At 36.2% G+C, this 18571-nt stretch overlaps 1 protein-coding gene across 2 annotated transcripts in view; it reads right to left on the reverse strand.

Annotated features, from left to right (window-relative positions):
* The window catches only part of CWC27 (CWC27 spliceosome associated cyclophilin), a 121268-nt gene that overhangs the window by 27871 nt on the left and 74826 nt on the right, over positions 1 to 18571 (reverse strand). For both annotated transcript variants that reach the window (XM_075136181.1, XM_075136182.1), the window contains exon 11: positions 6660 to 6757. In XM_075136181.1, coding sequence (XP_074992282.1) covers positions 6660 to 6757 — 98 coding nt within the window. The remainder of the gene's footprint in view (positions 1 to 6659; positions 6758 to 18571) is intronic.

The raw sequence follows: 18571 nt of genomic DNA on the forward strand, positions 1-18571 counted from the left end.
TAGAATCTACCATTTAGTAACATTTACTTTTGTTTCTTGATGATTAATAAATTCGTCGTTTTCTAACAATGTTTTTCCAATAGTCATCCAGTGTAAATCTCAGTCCTATTTCAATTTTGATAACACAGCAACCATAAAGTATAATATAGTGAGGTGATGTTACACAGACCAAAGTGCAGTTTAAGATACAACATCATGCTAGTTTTATAAAAACTTACAAATATTTACAGCTCTAAGTGTTTTCACAATTAGTATTATTAAGAAAGTTTAGAGACCTTCGAAATTATGCTTCTTAAACTACTATTCCAACATCACTACAAGACAGCAGTATTATTAGGTTAGCAGTCACAAGCTGCTACTTAATCTTTCTAACATATATTCTAAATTTTAATCTGTCCGTTCTTCAAAGCTGATGCTTCAGAACTGAAATGTTCCAACAGACTTTAGAGAAAAAAAAATGAGTATCTGGCTAGAGTGAAAACTGCTTTTAGCTCCATACGAACCATGACGAAAACAAAAGCTTTGTCATAAGTGCAAACAGACTCAAACATTTTAAAAATTTAGGCAGTTAGCTCTGGATCACTTTTTTGTCTTTGGGTCACCTCTAGTTATAAGGGTGAAATTCACAAAAGAAGGAAAACTTTGGCTACTTCAACATTACCCAACAATACTATGAAACAGGAGCAAAACTGTTACGCTGAGGCCCTGATACGCTCACTATATATTTTGGGGTCTGTTCTATTTTAGCCTACCAGTTGGAGCTCATCAGGTGTGCTCCTGGATTGCATCTTCCAGTATGGCTTCATCCAAAACTGCACATCTAGTCTGTGGTAAAACACTAATGTAGATGTAACCTCTTACTTAAAATTCCTATTAAAATTTCAACTTTCCCCAGGTATTCTTGAAGTCTGCAAGTTCTTTCATCCTTTACCAGAAATGTACCTGTCATACAACTGTACTTGTTCTTTCCATACAGATAAGAAATTTTGTACAATTCAAATGACAACAAATTGATAGGCTTGTGAAGGACAGCCGGAGAATGATTTCTAAAATGCAGTGGATAGAATCCAGAAGTGAAAATTGACCATTTTAAACTTCATACTAACTTAATGTAAATCATAGTAACTAATCAGAAAGCCAGCATTACAGGAAGAGATATTTACCAAGTGCCAGTTGATGCTGCCAGCATTTTGATACTTTCTGACATCATCTGAAGTCGAGACAAAGGCAGCCAACAGCAAAATGTTAGTTTCATCACCTAATTATTTTTGTATTACAAATAATTTAAGCATGTTATTTAATCATCAGATGTTAATGTTTGAGAATAGGTGGATTCTGGTGTAGCTGATACTTTGATACATTTTATTTATTTTTAAATAAGAAAAGCAAAACACTTTCCTTTTCCCTGAAAAATCGAAAATGTATTTCTAGAATCTTAGTTTTTCCTGTATGTCACAAATGTGGACCCAGCACCCCAAGGCACAGAATATGCTATTGTTATTCTTGACTCCATAAAGACAGAAAGCTTCCTTACTAAATAAATTTAGACAGTTAAGTTTATTTACTAAATAAATCTACTTCTTTACTAAATAATCTACCTACTGAAGACAGTAAATGAAACTTCAAATGACATACACAACGTGACCTGCAAAATGCTGCAAAAGACACTCACCCTGCATTTTAAAATCTTTCCTTTATTTAAAAGCTCAGTTCCTCCCTCCTAGTCTGAATTTTGGCAATACTGACAAGTGAGCTGTTGTCCTGATAAATTAGCAAAGACAATCTGACTCCTGAAGTTTTAAGGACAGATTAAAAAAAAATTACTTAAGCTTGAATCTCTACCTTGTTCTGCTTTGATTGCTTCTGGCTCTGAAAAAATATCCAAACTGAGAGCTGGAAAAGGATTAGAGGTAGAAGAAACATTAAAGCATGGATGAATAAAACAAAAAAAGTAAGTTTTGACTATTTACCTAGCTATTAACATATGGATTTTATTAGACACCACCTAAATCCCTTAGAAGCAGGAATGGGAGATTACAAATTTTATTTATTTAATTATTTATAAATAAAACCTTTTCCGAAAGACTATTTGTGGTTATCCTACAGGGCCATCCCATTTGGCAAAACTCGTTATTCACAGAAGAAAATATGATGACAACTACTTATTTTGTTTAGATGTTTTCCCTCAATGATTAACATTTTTAAATTTGTTATATTGGCTTCACTAACTTCTGGTGTCAAAACACACACTATTTATGGCAACTTTATGGCTATTTTATGCTACCAGTGTCAACATGCGTCCACAGCTAGACAGAGAACCATTAATGTATTTTTCAATTAAATGTCTAGTGAAAAGACCATGTGGTAATGCTCAGTAAACTCTGATATTTCACAGTGGTGTTTTGAACACTTTTAAATGTCTGGCGTCATAAACTCATCTCTTAATTAAAGCTGTTCTTATATTTAATCTAGAATCCTTTATAATCCAAACTATATGCCAGTACAGTAAATTTGCCATCTGCCTTTCAGTCATCACCTTTAAGCACTACATGGTCATTCTAGCTAAATGTAGGAACAGTCTTCTCTCCTTCAAGACCGTATCAACTATGTTTAATGAGTTTTTTACATTTACTCTTTGGGTGTGGATTTTGCAATTGTAGATTCTCTATCACCAGAAAATTTTTTACTTCCTTTGATCATATGGTGAATTACATTTCTTTGTGCAAGACTTCCTCAAAAAGGGAAACATCATTAGGACATTGACTTTCTCTTTTCAGGGTATAGACAAAATAACTCACTAGATAACCAGAATAAGTTATTTGAAGAGAAAGCAAAATGTAAACAGAGTACTGCCTTACTGAATTATTTTGGCAGACCTACAACCAAGTCTTTATTTTAACTGCTCGATTTAAAGACTTACAGTGACGGTAAATGCAGTGCTTTTGATAATGCTTCCACCCAAGGGCAACGAAGCTGGTGAAGGGCCTGGAGAACAAGTCTGAGGGAGTGGCTGAGGGAACTGGGACTGTTTAGTCTGGAGAAGAGGAGGCTTACAGGAGACCTTATTGTGCTCTACAACTACCTGAAAGGAGGTTGTAGAGAGGTGGGTGTTGGTCTCTTCTCCCAAGTAACTAGCGATAGGATGAGAGGAAATGGCCTCAAGTTGCGCCAAGGGAGGTTTAGATTGGACATTAGGAAAAATTTCTTTACTGAAAGAGTGATCAGGCCTTGGACCAGGCTGCCCAGGGAAGTGGTGGAGTCACCATCCCTGGAGGTATTTAAAAGATGTGTAGATGAGGCGCTCAGGGACATGGTTTAGTAGGCATGGTGGTGTTGAGTTGATGGTTGGACTCGATGATCTTAGAGGTCTTTTCCAACCTTAATGATTCTGTGATTCTAACTACTATCACCATTAACAAGATGCTTAGTTTGTCTTCCCCAGCAAAACCTTCTTCCAGGTCATATCTTACCTTCCCTTTGATTAAGCTGTGCTTCACAGAATCTTGAAAAGTAGAACATCTAAGCTCATTCCTCCGAAAGGGCAGGATCAACCTTTTCGACATCAGTCCTAAGAAGTATTTGCCTAATCTGCTATTAAGAGTTCCACTTTGTAGGTCATCTATTCCAATGCTTACCTTTAGGAAGTTTTCCCTAACATTTAACTTAAATCTCTTTAGCTGCAATTGAAGCCTATTATCTCCTGTCCTCTCCATAAAGATTACATAGAATAATTTCCTTTCCATGATAGCCTTTAACATTCTTGATGATCATTAATATTTCTCCTTTTACAAAGTCATCTCTTCTCTAAACGAAACAGCCCCAATTCTTACAATCTTCAAATATTATGCTTTCCAGATCATCAATCACTTCTGTTGCTCTCCTCTGTATTCCCTTAAGATGCCTCATATCTTTTTTTCAAGTGCATTTGCCAAAACTGGGCAAAGGATTCAGGCTGAAGACCTGAATCAGCCCAATTTTATACATTTTACAGTACACTTTAGTCTTTTTCAATAGCATGGCACTATCAACTTGCTCTCAGCTTTCTACTTATTATTAATGTCTCCTAGATTTTAAGCTGCCTAAGTGCTACCTAAAATCTTGTGTTTGCGCAACTCATAATTTGTGAGAGAGATACAAACCACTTACTATAATAATCTTTTTTCCCCTGAGATCTCCCAAGGTAAACATATTTTGTTTACCTTGACCTGACTTTTAACTTCTGTGAACTGACTCAATCTACCAACTCAATCTACCAACGAAAAAAAGGAACACTTTTCTTGTGATTTAAACTGAATCAGATCAGTAAAAGCTCCAACATGGACGAGTGTAAGGGAAGACAGTGAGCCACTCAGCTCTTAACAACTGCATGTGAAAATGCAACCTTAGCATATAAGTTCACATTTTTCTTTATTTTTTTCTTCCATCTTCCCTTTCCCTGTCCCATTATTTTTTAGTCTGCAAATTTAATAAAGGTAATCTGTTGTTTTCTCCAGATCACTAATAAATAGATTCCCAGGAATCCTGCTTTCCACTTTGTTTACAAACAATTCTTTTAAAGCATTTTGTTAACATTTTGTTAATTTAATGTCTCTGGGACTGCTTTAGCCAACTCCCTAACATGCTTCAGTGAATGCCATCAAGTTCAAATGATTTTAATGCACCTAATTGATCTAAGTAGTCTGTAGTTGCTTGTTCTGTACCTGAACGCTTCCTTCTGTGTCACTGATCATATGTAACCATATGATCAAAGTTGACCGCCATGCTAAAGACAAAGTGAAAACAAGCATGCAAGCTTATTTCCTCTTTGTTTAGCCAAAGACAACCAATTCTCTTCTTGCTCATTCGTGTCGTGTTACTGTATTTTCATTAATCATTTTGCCCTTCACCATTTGCATCTCATTTAATGCCTTTTTAATTTTGTCTTAAATTTTAGAACATGTTTATTTTCAGAATTTTTACTTAGGTACTCCACGAACTTGTTGAATAGGTTCTTTCCTGCCATATATCTTTCTAAACAGGTATTGGAACAGACCCCTTCCTGTGCTCCGACAGTAATCACAAAAATGAAAACCAAGATTATTCAAGATTATGTTCACCATTAGCTGTTACCTACAGATTTTCAACAGGTTTATCTCCTACCTGCTATTTATTTCAAAGAAAGTAAAAAAACCCAACAACCCTGTTATATAAGCTCCCTTTCCTTGAATAAAAGGTATCCTTCAAAACTGTACCATAGTAGTAACTACGAGTATTGCCCAAGCATTACTTTAGTCTGTCACTGTAAAGGTGGATTTACTCTAACTACTCTGCAATAAGTCCTCTGACTTAACAGGCACCAGAACAGGGATAATGTTTAAGCGATAGTATTACATGTCATATATGTACATAAGGGCTACTCTTTACCTTTTCTACACTTCTACTTGCAGTTCTTTTTTTACATGGGCAGTGACAACTTCCATTATCTTGCCAATGAGAGCTCATATTCATTCAGTGACTGAGCACGATTCCTAGAACTTTTTCAGAGCCACTACTTTGTAAAATTTGGTGCTAAATTTCATATACAAGTTCAAGATACTGTATTTTTTATTTTGCCAAACTGGTTGCTGATCAAGTTCACCTGTTATTCAAGAGAGTCCATGAGTTTTTCTAAAAATTATGTTATATGTTCTACTACTCTTCTAAATTATGTGTCAACTGGAAATTTTTGGAATAATTTTATATTTTCTTCCAGATTTCTTATGGTATTAAGAACTGGACCAAGAATCCACTCCAGAAATGTGTCTAGCAACTCCAGAGTGCGTAAAAGTTGCCCAGAGGGATGGTAGATGCCCCATCCCTGGAAATATTCAAGGTCAGGTTGGACAGGGCTCTGAGCAACCTGATCTAGTTCAAGATGTCCCTGCCCACGGCAGGGGGGTTGGACTAGATGACCTTTAAAGGTCTCTTCCATCCCAAACTATTCTATGATTCTATGATTCTAAAACACAGTCCTTTTTTTTTTTTTCTTCAATTAAGCTAATAAAGGGTGTTACATTCACCTGCACTAAAACACTCACCTTACATACTATTATAAACTTATGCACATTTAGAAAGAAATAGAATATAAAATTTGTCTGACAAAGAAGTGGGCATCTGAGGATCCCATTTTGCTAAGGTTCATGGAAAATAAACATGAAACTGACTTTCTGAATTTGAGTTCCACTGGTATTACAAGGTGCATAAAAGTTTGAAGTCAGCAGCTTTGAGTTCAAAGTTAACCACCTGCATTTAAGTACCTTTCCAAGTCAGAATGTCAAGAAGACCTTCCAAGTCAGAGGTCAGAAGAGATATGTCCCCACCAAAGAATTCAATCATAGGCCATGATATTTCAAATCCAGAAGCTTGCCCAACTACACAGAGGTAACTAAAGAACATTTGGAAGGACAAATACCACCTCGTTTGAAAGAACGAATGCTACCTGTACAATTTGTTTATATACTGGCATCCTTACATTACTACCATTCTTAAGGAAAACTAATTTTCTTGGGGAAAAAAAAAAATCCATATTTTAACAATATAGTGACCCTATTTCTCCACATGAAACACAAAACTACTAAAAAACTTTAAAACTGGAATGTTAACTGGAGATCTACACACCACCTGCTGTAATATACTCTTACCTTCCTTTTCTTTGGGTTTTAAAGCTCTTTCTTCTTTTTTCTGCTTTGCTTCCAGCAGTTCACGTTTCAGCTGTCGCGCTTCTTTCCGTAGCTCCTCACTGCAAAGAGAAAAATATTTACAAGAATTTAATCTTCTGGGAATGTAAAGCCCCTCAGGAGAAACAGAATCAAAGTTAATGGGCAGTAAATCTCTGATATAAACAAAGGGAATGTACTGATTCACTGATGCTAGGAACATGGCTTAAAAATCAGTTAGAACCTAAGAAAGTTCATATTTTCATTAGCAGAGACAAACAAAGAATGTAACAGATGACTTATTTTAAGACCCCATTAGAAATATTGTCAAGGACATGAATAATAAAACAGAGAACCCCCTTTTGTATTTTTAATTTAACATTGTAATATTTAAATATGAGAACTACACAAAGAGAACTTGAAAGACAGGCACTGCCAAATAAATATTACGTGTTGTAAAATTCTGTTTACTGAAGTAATAAATCTTAGCATCCTGGATTTCTTAGATGGACAGGCAATGTAGTAGTTAAGTGACAAAGACGTGATATGTATGTAAACATATACTATTATATGTGAAAATTAATTTCATGTTACAAATTTTACAAAGAAATAATCAGGTGACAACACTAGAAAGAAGAAGCCAAAATTTGCAAGTCATTGTGCCAATTTCAAATGAAATACCTGTCTTCATAGAATCACAGGTTGGAAGGGACCTCAAAAGATCAGCCAGTCCAGCTCCCAAAGCAGGTTGCCAAGAGCATTGTCCAGTCAGGTTTTGAATATCCAAAGATGGAGATCCCACAACCTCTCCGGGCAACCACTGCTTGACCTGCCTCAATGCAAAAAAGCTCTTTTGTACGTTCAAACAGAATTTCTTGAATTTCAGCTCGTGCCTATTTGTGCCAGTCTAATGGTTACCAGTGGAAAAGAACTGATAACTACTTCAAGTTCTTCTGAGGTTAGAATCTGTATTTCCCACTTTTTTTTCAAAAAAAATTAAGTTCTGATTGATTCAGTATTCATCAAAGTCAATGAATAGCAGAAATTATTACAATGCAAGAACGTGGCATGCAAGCATCTCTCTGCAGCTGTTTTATGTACCTCAATTCTCATCTGTAATACCATTACTCACAACACAACAGCCTTTTTTAAGCAAAGACTTGGAATTGTGGGGTGATGATTTCTTTTGAACTTCATTTTCATGTGTATGTATGCACAAATACAGAGCTTATGAAAAGCACTAGAAAAAGACTGCCATTGTAAAGGTATTCCAACAATCCTACAGCAGTAGGTCTTAATTTTCAACAGCATGGCAGAAGCTATAGTAAGCCAAATTAACAGCTTTTACGTAAGACTACAGTTCTACTTTTCTATCCTGAGAAGAAAATCATAGAGGAAGGATAAAGAGACGTTTTTAACCCAAGTAACTCCATTGCTTTTATGTAAATTGGGGATAGTATGGTAAGTAAGCTGCATTACAACACTAATCTAGTATACTGCAACATTTTCTTATAGAAGTTGTACAGCAGGAACAACATATATGTCAATAAAAGTTATATGTTTAAAATATTTAGAGTGCCAGAACATAGTGACAGCAACACGGCAAGAGGGCGTTACAAATGGCACTTACGAGTAACAGAGCCTAGGACATCAGAAGTTTTCCTGTAAAAGGGACACACTTACTCTTTCTCTTAGTTATCTTACGCTATTGTGGAATGAAGTACGAACTAGCTAGTGACAATGGAAAGAGGTTTTTGTACAGAACACAGAAGATCCTACCTAGAGAGCCTAATTCTAAAATGTTTCTTCAAGCTCCCTCTATGATCAGTACTATGTCAATAAAGGACTTTGATACTTGGCTCCTTATAGATTCCACATTTCCTACATTTTTTATTCCTAGGCTCACTTTACTAAGTTAGGTTGATGAGAAAGGTAATCCAAAAAGCCTGCATGCTAAAGAGGAAGCCACAAGAACTGACTGATAGGAAAGCCAGGCTATACTCACAGGCCAGATTTACTGTGACAGCACTAGAAATAACTGAGTTTTTGTAAACAGGAAAATGTCAAATTGATGAGGTAGAGCAGAATCAAAATAAGGGACTACAAATCAGTCTGTACGTCTGTACCTGCCCCCTGTGTCTCTGAAGCATAGTTTTTTTGCATGCAGTAAATTTGCACTCAAGTTTCATATAACTTAGCTGTTGGTTTGTAGCCAATTATGCAGTTGCCTCCTGTCCCTGGAAAGCTTCTGTTGCTACAGAGGCATAGCTCTGCCTGCTCCATGCTTATCTCATTGCTCTCTCGGTCACGCTGCTATGCTGCAGGCTCTCCTCTTGCTCCTGCTCCTGCTCCCTGCTTCTTCCTCTTCTTGCCACTTCTTGCAGCCTGGAGGCTGTCCTCCCTCCGTCAACACAGAGAGGTACTTCCAGAGCAGGTGTAATCTCCTCCCCTGCCTACTTACCACCATTTTGTAGGGCCAAAAGGCACAAATAGAAAACAAACAAGTAACATGCAACTGCTTCTTCTCTTCCTGAAATGGCATTGCCAATGTTGCACACAAAACCAAAAAGTATTTCCTTCCTAAATTTCATATTTTGAAAACAGAAAAGTAGCTCATTCTTTAAAATGATAATCTTTTATCTCCACAGTTTGTGAAGAATGTTTCAGTGAAATTGCTTAAGTACCAAGCTGGATTCCACCTTACAGAATTTTGTTCTAGAACTAGACAACATGGACCAAATTTCTTACTACCAGTGATTTTTTATTATAGCTTTTGAAAGTAAACTACATTTTCCAGTAAATGAAAGCCGTAACTTTCCAAATACTGGCTAGCACCAGCTTATACATGAACAACAGCTTTTAACCTTTTATCTGAAGTAGCTTAGCCTAATTATTTTTCTATAATTACTACAATCTCTTAACTACATAATCCTCAGTATCTTTTTCTGACTGAAGTTGGAACATTCTGAAAGATAACAGCTGTTAAACAACTTTACCAATAGGCTGATACTATTCTAGGGCCAAGCACAATGGTCATAACTGTCTCAACCATCTGTTCCATATTCAAGATCAAGCAAAGAAATAACTCTGCATATATGTGTGTGTATATGCATGCATGCATACAATAAATTATATATTGAATGTTTCCGAAGACAAGAATTACAGAACATATTCTTTTTCTCTAAATAACATTGCCAAAACTTTCTAGGAGACTTAGCTCCAAGAAGCACTATGAGAAAAAAGAAAACCCCGAAAACCGTCCATTAAAGTCTAAAACTAGAATGAAACAGCAATATCAAAAGAATTATTCATTTTTCCTACTCATATCAGAGTTGACTGAAATCAGAATATTCATTCTGCAGAAACTGAAAAAAATCTAGCCAAACGGTTTTTGAACAAACTGTGTAACTCCAAAATTTTCAGATTACTTCCTCAGAACAAATAAAATTGTTTTATCTAGAAAATTTCTAGTGAAATCAAGTCTAGAAATTCCTTTGAATTTCTGCTTCACTGTGGCTCGGTTTGATAGGACTGTGCATCAGTTTGATAGGACTGACAGGAACTCCAGAATCTAGAAGCTACGAGAACTTGGGTAACTTCAGGCTGAAATCTAGTTACACCGTAAAGACACCATGCACGGTGAAGGCATCAGCTTTCCTAGTAAACTACTCGAATGCATGATCAACAAACACCTCTATACTGTTATCTTGGTCACCATTCAGGCTTCTCTTTAGCAGACTAAGTAATTTATACTTTTTTAAGAGTTCTTTTTAAAGGAAAGGATGTTCTCCTAGCTTTAATCACTTCTGCCTACTTCAGAAATCCCTGCAGTATTTCCACAACCCTTTTGAAAGTGGACTTCAGAATGAGATACACTGATGGGTTACAGCATTCCTGTAGGGCTCTGCTGATGGTGTACTTGCTACCTTAGTTTTAACCTACCAAGTACTCACTGCACTAAGTACTCACATAATTTTCCACAATGACTCTAAACCCACCTCTTAGTCACTTCTTTCCAAAATGTCATTCAGCAGTTGTACTATCCGGCAGCTACAATCTGCATTCTGATTTCCAATTGTATAGCCTGGTATTTAGTTGTATTAGAAGTTTTTTTTTTTAATTGCATTGTGGCCACTTAGGTATTTAATTCAAATTATTGGTTACAGGGTGTTCTCATGTACCCTATTATTTTCTTTCTAAAAATAAAAATGTCAGTGGCTTTTAAACAAATGTTCGATACAAATCTACCTGTACTATAAATACTGTACCAACTCAGTTATTTTTATATATCAAAAAAGTCAACTCTTTTTAAACCTGTATCATCCCCTACCTCCAAGTTCCCCAAAAGGCAACATAGTTATCTACTACCTACAAAATCACACTAAACAGCATTAGTTACAATTTCAGTCTATTTTTTTTTGCTGAAAAGTGTATCAACCAAAGCATTCTGTTGTACCTAGTTAGGAGTGGAGCAAGGCTAATCTATCTTCATTTCTCTTTTGCCATGATTAGACTTTGAAATAGTAGTTCTATTCTTTGGAATTCTTGTAGTTTTCCAATTTTTATTAAAAATCAACACTAGTAGAGCAGAAAGTGTTACATTTTCACCAAAGTTTTTAGGCTTAAGTTAGCTAGGCCTGTTATCTGGAAATGCTTAACCTTAAAAGATGCTGCCCAACTTCCCACTTTTTAATGCATGTGAACTTCTCATTCCACTCTTCCATACACAGAACAGAAATACGTATTGAACAATTTTCCGTTTTCTATATAATGATTTTACCATCTTAATATAGCAGATGACTTAATATATAACCTCCATTGCGGTTTTTTTCCCTCCTCCTTTTTAATCTAAACAGTTTAAGAAATGCCTCCTTGCTTACTTTAAGCATCATGGTAATGTCATCAATATTTCATTGACTCTTCTGTTTTTTCTTGTTGGTAGCTGTATTTTAATTTGACACATTCTTAGCCATATCCTTTTTCTTTTTCATTGATTTCGTATTTCTTTAAACCAGAATGTTTCCTTCCCAGGGTGACTTTATTCCACAGCCAATTTGGATATCCCTGAACAATTCTTACATTTTTATACACTTCATTCTGTCTTTAATTTTCCAATTCAGTTATACAAATTAAATAAAATGCTGCATCCAGAGAGTAGTGGTCAACGGATGGAGATCGGTGACAAGTGGTATCCCTCAGGGGTCCGCACTGGGAACAGTACTGTTTAATATCTTCATCAATGACATAGTGGGATCCAGTGCACCCTCAGCAGGTTTGCAGATTACACCAAGCTGAGTGGTGCAGTTGACACACCTGAGGGACGGGATGCCATCCAGAGGGACCTGTACAAGCATGAGAAATGGGCCCATGTGAACCTTGGGAGGTTGCAAGGTCCTGCACCTGGGTCGGGGCAACCCTCAGTATCAATACAGGCTGGGGGATGAAGGGATTGAGAGCAGCCCTGCAGAGAAGGACTTGAGGGTGCTGGTGGATGAAAAGCCGGATATGAGCTGACAATGTGCGCTTGCAGCCCAGAAGGCCAACCGTATCCCGGGCTGCATCAAAAGAAGCGTGGCCAGCAGGTTGAGGGAGGTGATTCTGCCCCTTTACTCTGTTCTGGTGAGACCCCAACCGGAGTATTGCGTCCAGCTCTGGAGCCCTCAGGACAAGAAAGATATAGACCTGTTGGGGTGGGTCTGGACGAGGGCCACAAAAACGATCAGGGGGATGGAACACCTCTCCAATAAGGAAAGATTGAGAGAGTTGGGCTTGTTCAGTTTGGAAAAGAGAATGCTCTGGGGAGACCTTATTGTGGCCTTTCAGTACTTAGTTGGGGCCTATAAGAAAGATGGGGACAGACTTTTCAGTAGGTCCTTGTGACAGGACAAGGGGGAATGGTTTTAAACTAAAGGAACGTAGATTCAAACCAGATATAAGGAAGAAATTTTTTATGGTGAGGGTGGTGAAACATTGGAACAGGTTTCCCAGGGAGGTGGTAGATGCCCCATCCCTGGAAACATCCCTGGAAATATCCAGCCTGGTCAGGCTGGACGGAGCTCTGAGCAACCTGATCTAGTTGAAGATGTCCCTGCTCATTGCAGGGGGGTTGGACTAGATGACCTTTAAAGGTCCCTTCCATATCATTTTATGATTCAATCAGGAACACGATTTGACTGCTAATTTCTAAGCCAGCAATAAAGTGGATCAACATATCTCAAACAATTCAGCTTGCACCTAATGACTGAGAAGAACCTTTTCTTAACTTCAACATGGCAGAAGTATCTTCATGATTTATTTGCAGTTCTAATAACTTCATGGCGAAGCAGGCCTCAGACACGTGGAAGTATTGGAAAATCTTCCTCTATTTTCTATGATCCCAAGGTTAAAAGACTATTTTCATTGATTGTTTCAATACCTAAGCTGCAAAAGTTTCTTGACTCCAAGTCTAAGACTGTTTCAGACATTAATGTCACAAGTCATACAAAGTTAGAATACCCTAGAAGCCTAGAGACATCCATATGGCTGGACAGACTCCACACACAATGGAGACTGCTTGACCTTAATCCTCCTACTGAATTTGGAAGAAAGCAGATTTTGGTGGATCAAGATTCCATCCCTATGAAATACAGTGGGAAGCAGTGGCTTGAACACAAGACTAAAGGTTAATAAAATAACTTTTATCTTGGTTCTGCCACTAAGGGTCTAACCCAAAAATGAGCAAGCACACACTTGCTACACTGACAAGCTGTGAGCAAGCATAGATCCAAAAACTCATGATGGTATTGCTATGGTATGGAGTTTCATTACCTTAGCCATTTTACTGATTCAAGCTCAGTTGCTTTTTGGCTTGGTTAAAGTGCCTGCAAAACCCACTTGTAAGTGTTTGTTTACTGCAGGAGATACTCTATCTCTCAGCTTTTAGCTGTACCAGTATCAAAGCTTTATATTTCAATATACTTGTACCTTAATAGTAGAGGTTTCTGCAGTTATCTTTATAACATCATATATTCCATGCTTCAGCTTTCTAATAAATCTATTTTATTCTTCTTTTGTATTTTAAATCAGGAATTAATACTTAATTAATAAGGAATAAAATCTATTGGAAATTTAGACAAATATTCTAAGTTAAATGAATAAACTTGTTCCTAAGTGCTATGTACTGAAGATGTCTTGCTGCAAGTAATAAGGGGTCTTCTGAATTTACAAAGTAACTTCTTAATTAAAAAGGAGTTGTTCCATATTCGACTTCACTTTGGAAAAAGAAGAGAGAACTGATTACAGAAATAAACACTAATTGTGACTTTGTTGTAAGGGACCATAGGATTAAACTTGCTATGCACAAACACAAAACCACCCCTCTTTCTCTATGTACATATATATGTCTTTTTGTACTTGTATGCTCATGCACACATGTATATAAACCATAACCGGCTGTATTTATTTAAGCATATAAAATCTGTAACTAATAAAATATATATGATACACAGACACAAAATAAGACCCAGAGAGGCACAGTACCTTATTCAACTGTGATTTAGGGAAAAGATGGTTGCATATATTCAAAACTGTAATTTAGATATTCCTCATCCAGTGATGACAAAGCTCAGTAGATGCTAAAATTCATTTGATGCCTATATTTCAATCACAAAATGCCTGAAAACTTTGCCTTCTATGCATTTCCAAATTTATCCCAACTCCAGTCTAAACTTCACTACAATTCAGAGTATTCACCACTCCCCCTCAAAACTCCACCTAAGCCCCTAGAGGGGCCCAAATTGCTTGAGGTTACCCTAGCGCACTGATCCTGGTACAAACAATATTAAACAAGGCCACATTCTTTCAAAACTTATGTACTTAGGTGGTGCCAAAACTATACAGATAGCCTCACATTCAGAGGATTTACTCAGATAAATGTGAATTTATAATGGAGGAACTATTCAGTGACTGAACAACTGAAAGATTATGATGTATTCTGCATCACTGGACCTGGTGTTTTTCTAAAAGGTATGTTGTCGTTGAAACAAGAATTAATTCAGGGAAGTGGTGTTTTATGTAATAATGAGTATTAGATTAAATTATTATTTTTGATGGCATAGCATGTCGTTTCCCTTCCTCTTTTGATAGTATTATAACATTATTTTTATTTTTTTTTTTAAAGACCATTTCCTTTCATTTGATTTTGCTGTCTTCGCATTCAGCAGCATCAGAGGAAAATTACTAACCGGCTAACCTTAAATGGTAACATTACTTAGTAAGTGTTCTTCAAAGTAACATATCAGAACACACACAAAAAAGAAATATTCTTTTCATTTTACAAAGTCATTTAAAAATGTTATAAATAATAAAAGCACGTCAAGATTGTCATGTAAGTTTAATTTTTACATGAGCAGCATCCTTTAACATCTTAATAAAATAAAATGAATACTGAAGCAGTTTAACATTGCTTATGTTAATTTCATAACAGAATAGATTATTCTAATTTAGTTTAGATAAACCAAATAAAAATCAAGCTGTAGTACAATATTATCCCTTCATAATGTAAACTAATAGCCTGGAAAGAAGTTCTAGATTCAATCCCCTCCTATTACAGGCAGTCACATTTCTTTTCCCAAATTTATTAATTCTGTAAAAAGCACATCCCATATTCTCTTTCTTAAATTGATTAGTGATAATTTTCAATGCCTACTATATCATTAGCACCCATGATTTATATAGAATGGTCATTCTTGAACTGACAAGTGGACACCTTAATAATATCAGGGCCAATGAGAAAGAATTGCTATTCAGATGATAGCTTTCAGTTTCTGCTAGATAGTATTGAAAAATGCATAATATTCTGTTTGAGAATTCCAATTCTAAGTTAAAATATAAATAGTATTTATATTCTCTATTTATATATCTCTATTTCCAAAGAGAGAACTCTAATGATAAAACAATATATGAAACTCTAATGAAACAATATAAAATGTCATGTTTGTACAACTAACTGATTTGCAGAATGTGTCGAAGAATCAAGGGAAATATCTGCTCCACAATGTCAGTTTTGAAGCCTTTTCTGATATTCCCCCTTCTGCCCCTTGGGGTACCTGCAGAACATACAATTTTTGGAACGGATAGCAAATTCCCCCATTTGGCATGTAGATCTAAGACTTTTCTAGAGTTCAAGAATCTTATTTTTGTCTGGATTACATTACTGTTCTTCTCTGGCACCGCAAGAATTTTACAACTGTAAAAACGAGAACGAAAATTATGGGTTTGGAATATGCACTATGCCTTGGTGCCAGCCTGGTTTTGCTGGAGGAGTCAGACATACATCTATCTATCTTCTGCAAACGGTACATTGCAGTCATATCTCAAATAAGATGATGATACAAAAATGGTGGAAGACATATTCAACAGGTCTCGACACTGGAAACTTGTAAACGAAATATTTTAATATAGCTGCTGGGCCCTGCAGGGACACCTGCGCTAACGCTAATCCTAACAGTTACTGCTGTTTTTGACAGTATATTATTTCGGTATATTACAGTTTGCAATTGGTACTGTAACTTTTTGTTTAAAAAACTTCCACATTGAAAGAGTTTATGGATGAATTGCCAGTATTTATATATTTTATTTAGGACTACTGAAAGATTTTAACACTGAAATCTAACAGGACCGGCATGTTTATTAAAGACTACATGGGCAGCCATTACTGTGTTTCCATTTCCATAAACCTGAGTGTAAATAAGCGGATCACATAATTAAAGCATCAGATAATTGGCACTCTATTTTAATGTAATTATATATACTGGACTATAAACTACACTGTATGTCAGCAGTCTCAGTACTGAGCAATGAATTCTCAGGCTGAGACTGAAGAATGTTAGCATTTTACTCTGTTGGGAGAAGCTCAGCAAAACAGCAGGGCCGGCAGACTGAGCATGAAGTATAAACTTGCACAAGAAGAAGAAAGATATTAAGGGAGAGGCAATATATTTCATTACAGCAACTGAGACAGATGGAGAGGGAAAAAAAACCCCACAGGTTTCAGGGCACATGAGCTCTTCTTCAGCTAATTTATTTTTCTTCCAGAGTTTGCTTAATAAAAGGTATTAGCTTTCCCTACAAACTTTCTTCACTTACATTGTTCAGCCACCAGTTACACTGCCAGAAACTGCAGATGTATGCATTAGGGCATGTATAGAAGCATATATCATAGTTTTAGCTTAAGGCTGATTTTAGGCACTATCTGTACTTCTACATTCACAGCAGATTCTGGAACAGACAGGAGAACCTACGTTTTCCCAGAATAAGAGAAGAACCTAACTTTGGATAATGTAAGATAGGCAACTTAACTAAACTAAAACAAAGAAACAGAAAAACTGGAGAAGACTGCCAGCACCTCTCATCCTGATCAATGGTATATCTGCCTGGATTGCAAATGCCTAGTTTAATGCTTGATGGAAATGCATTTGCCTTCTTTCTTTTTTGTAATAGCACACCACATTGGTCATTCACAGCTGTTGTAATTAAGAGATTTTCCTCCTCCTCTGTCACTTCTGAATGATGGCTTGCAGGATGAATTCTTGTTTTAGTTCCTTACTGCATGATTCTATGACTGTTAAGTTTCACTCTATTTCTATCATTCAAGCTTTTGAGATCATCCAATTTTCCATCAGGATATTCCTGTCTAAGTTATTCCTATCTCATTAACATTACTTTCCAACTTCGTACTATCTACAAGCTTCTTTTAACAAACTTTGTTTTTTTTTTTTCATATTTAGAGTATTACTGAAAATCTGAAATAAGAACTATCCTAATAAATTTGACCCCAAACAATAGCTGCTCTTTCAACATAATTTATGTTCTCCTTTAACCAACTTCTTACCTATTTCACAGTTCTTGTTCCATATTTCCCCCTCCTTCATTTTAACCATTTCCCCCAGATTAATCCAGAGTAAATTTTATCATATACATTTAGCTTAGCAAAAAGGTTACTTTTGCTCAGGAAATACATAAGAACAGGTTAGTTTAGCAGAATCTCTTTTAGTAAACCAATTCAACATATTTTTCTATTAGCCACTAATCGTTGCCTTTAATTATTCTTACTTTCAGATCTAGACCATAGTACCGTATTGTTCTACCATCTTAGAGGAAGCAAACCAAATCTATAAGTCATTCTGAAAATTTAGAGGGGTGGTTTCACCACGTAAGTCAGGCAAGTTCTAATATCTTAGATAAAAGTACTAAATGCTTTAGAAGTAACAAGGATGCTTCCTGTAAAACAAAGAAAGTATTAGATGCAATGCAAAGCTCACAAAAAAGGGACCAGAAAGGCAAGGAATTAGAACAGTGTGATTAAACAACAAGATTTAAGAGGTTATTCAAACCAAATAATTTTGTATCTGTAAATATAAAGCTAGGGCTGTCAGAATAGATTGTAGAAGGCTGTACATTAGAAGATATATAAAAGGGGCTATGATGAGTTTTAAAGAGGAAACAGCTGAAGGTATTAATGCTAAAATGATTTAATTAACTAAAACAAGAAAACATAAAAGAAGGAAGAGGTCACTAGGTCACATGGGATTAAAGGGAATAATAAAGTAAAACAAAACCACTGCTGATAAGATAAATGATTGATTTGTGTCAGCTTTCTCAAAAAAAGATGCTAGGGAGATAACTCTGTAAGAGCCTGATCTGATGTGGACATAAAGATGAGACAAGACCAGAGACAGAGGTGTAGAAGAAGGGATATCAACCAATTAAAGCGTGAAAAAGCTCCAGAGTACATCCTCTGGAAGGAACTCAGGAATGGCTGTTCCACTAACGCACCTTAAAAACAATGTTGTATCGGATGACCAGATAGTAACAAACACTGTACCTTTAGAACAAAAGGGATGACCAAGGAAAGAACA

Source organism: Calonectris borealis, chromosome Z (assembly GCF_964195595.1).
Source record: "Calonectris borealis chromosome Z, bCalBor7.hap1.2, whole genome shotgun sequence".
Lineage (NCBI taxonomy): Eukaryota > Metazoa > Chordata > Aves > Procellariiformes > Procellariidae > Calonectris > Calonectris borealis.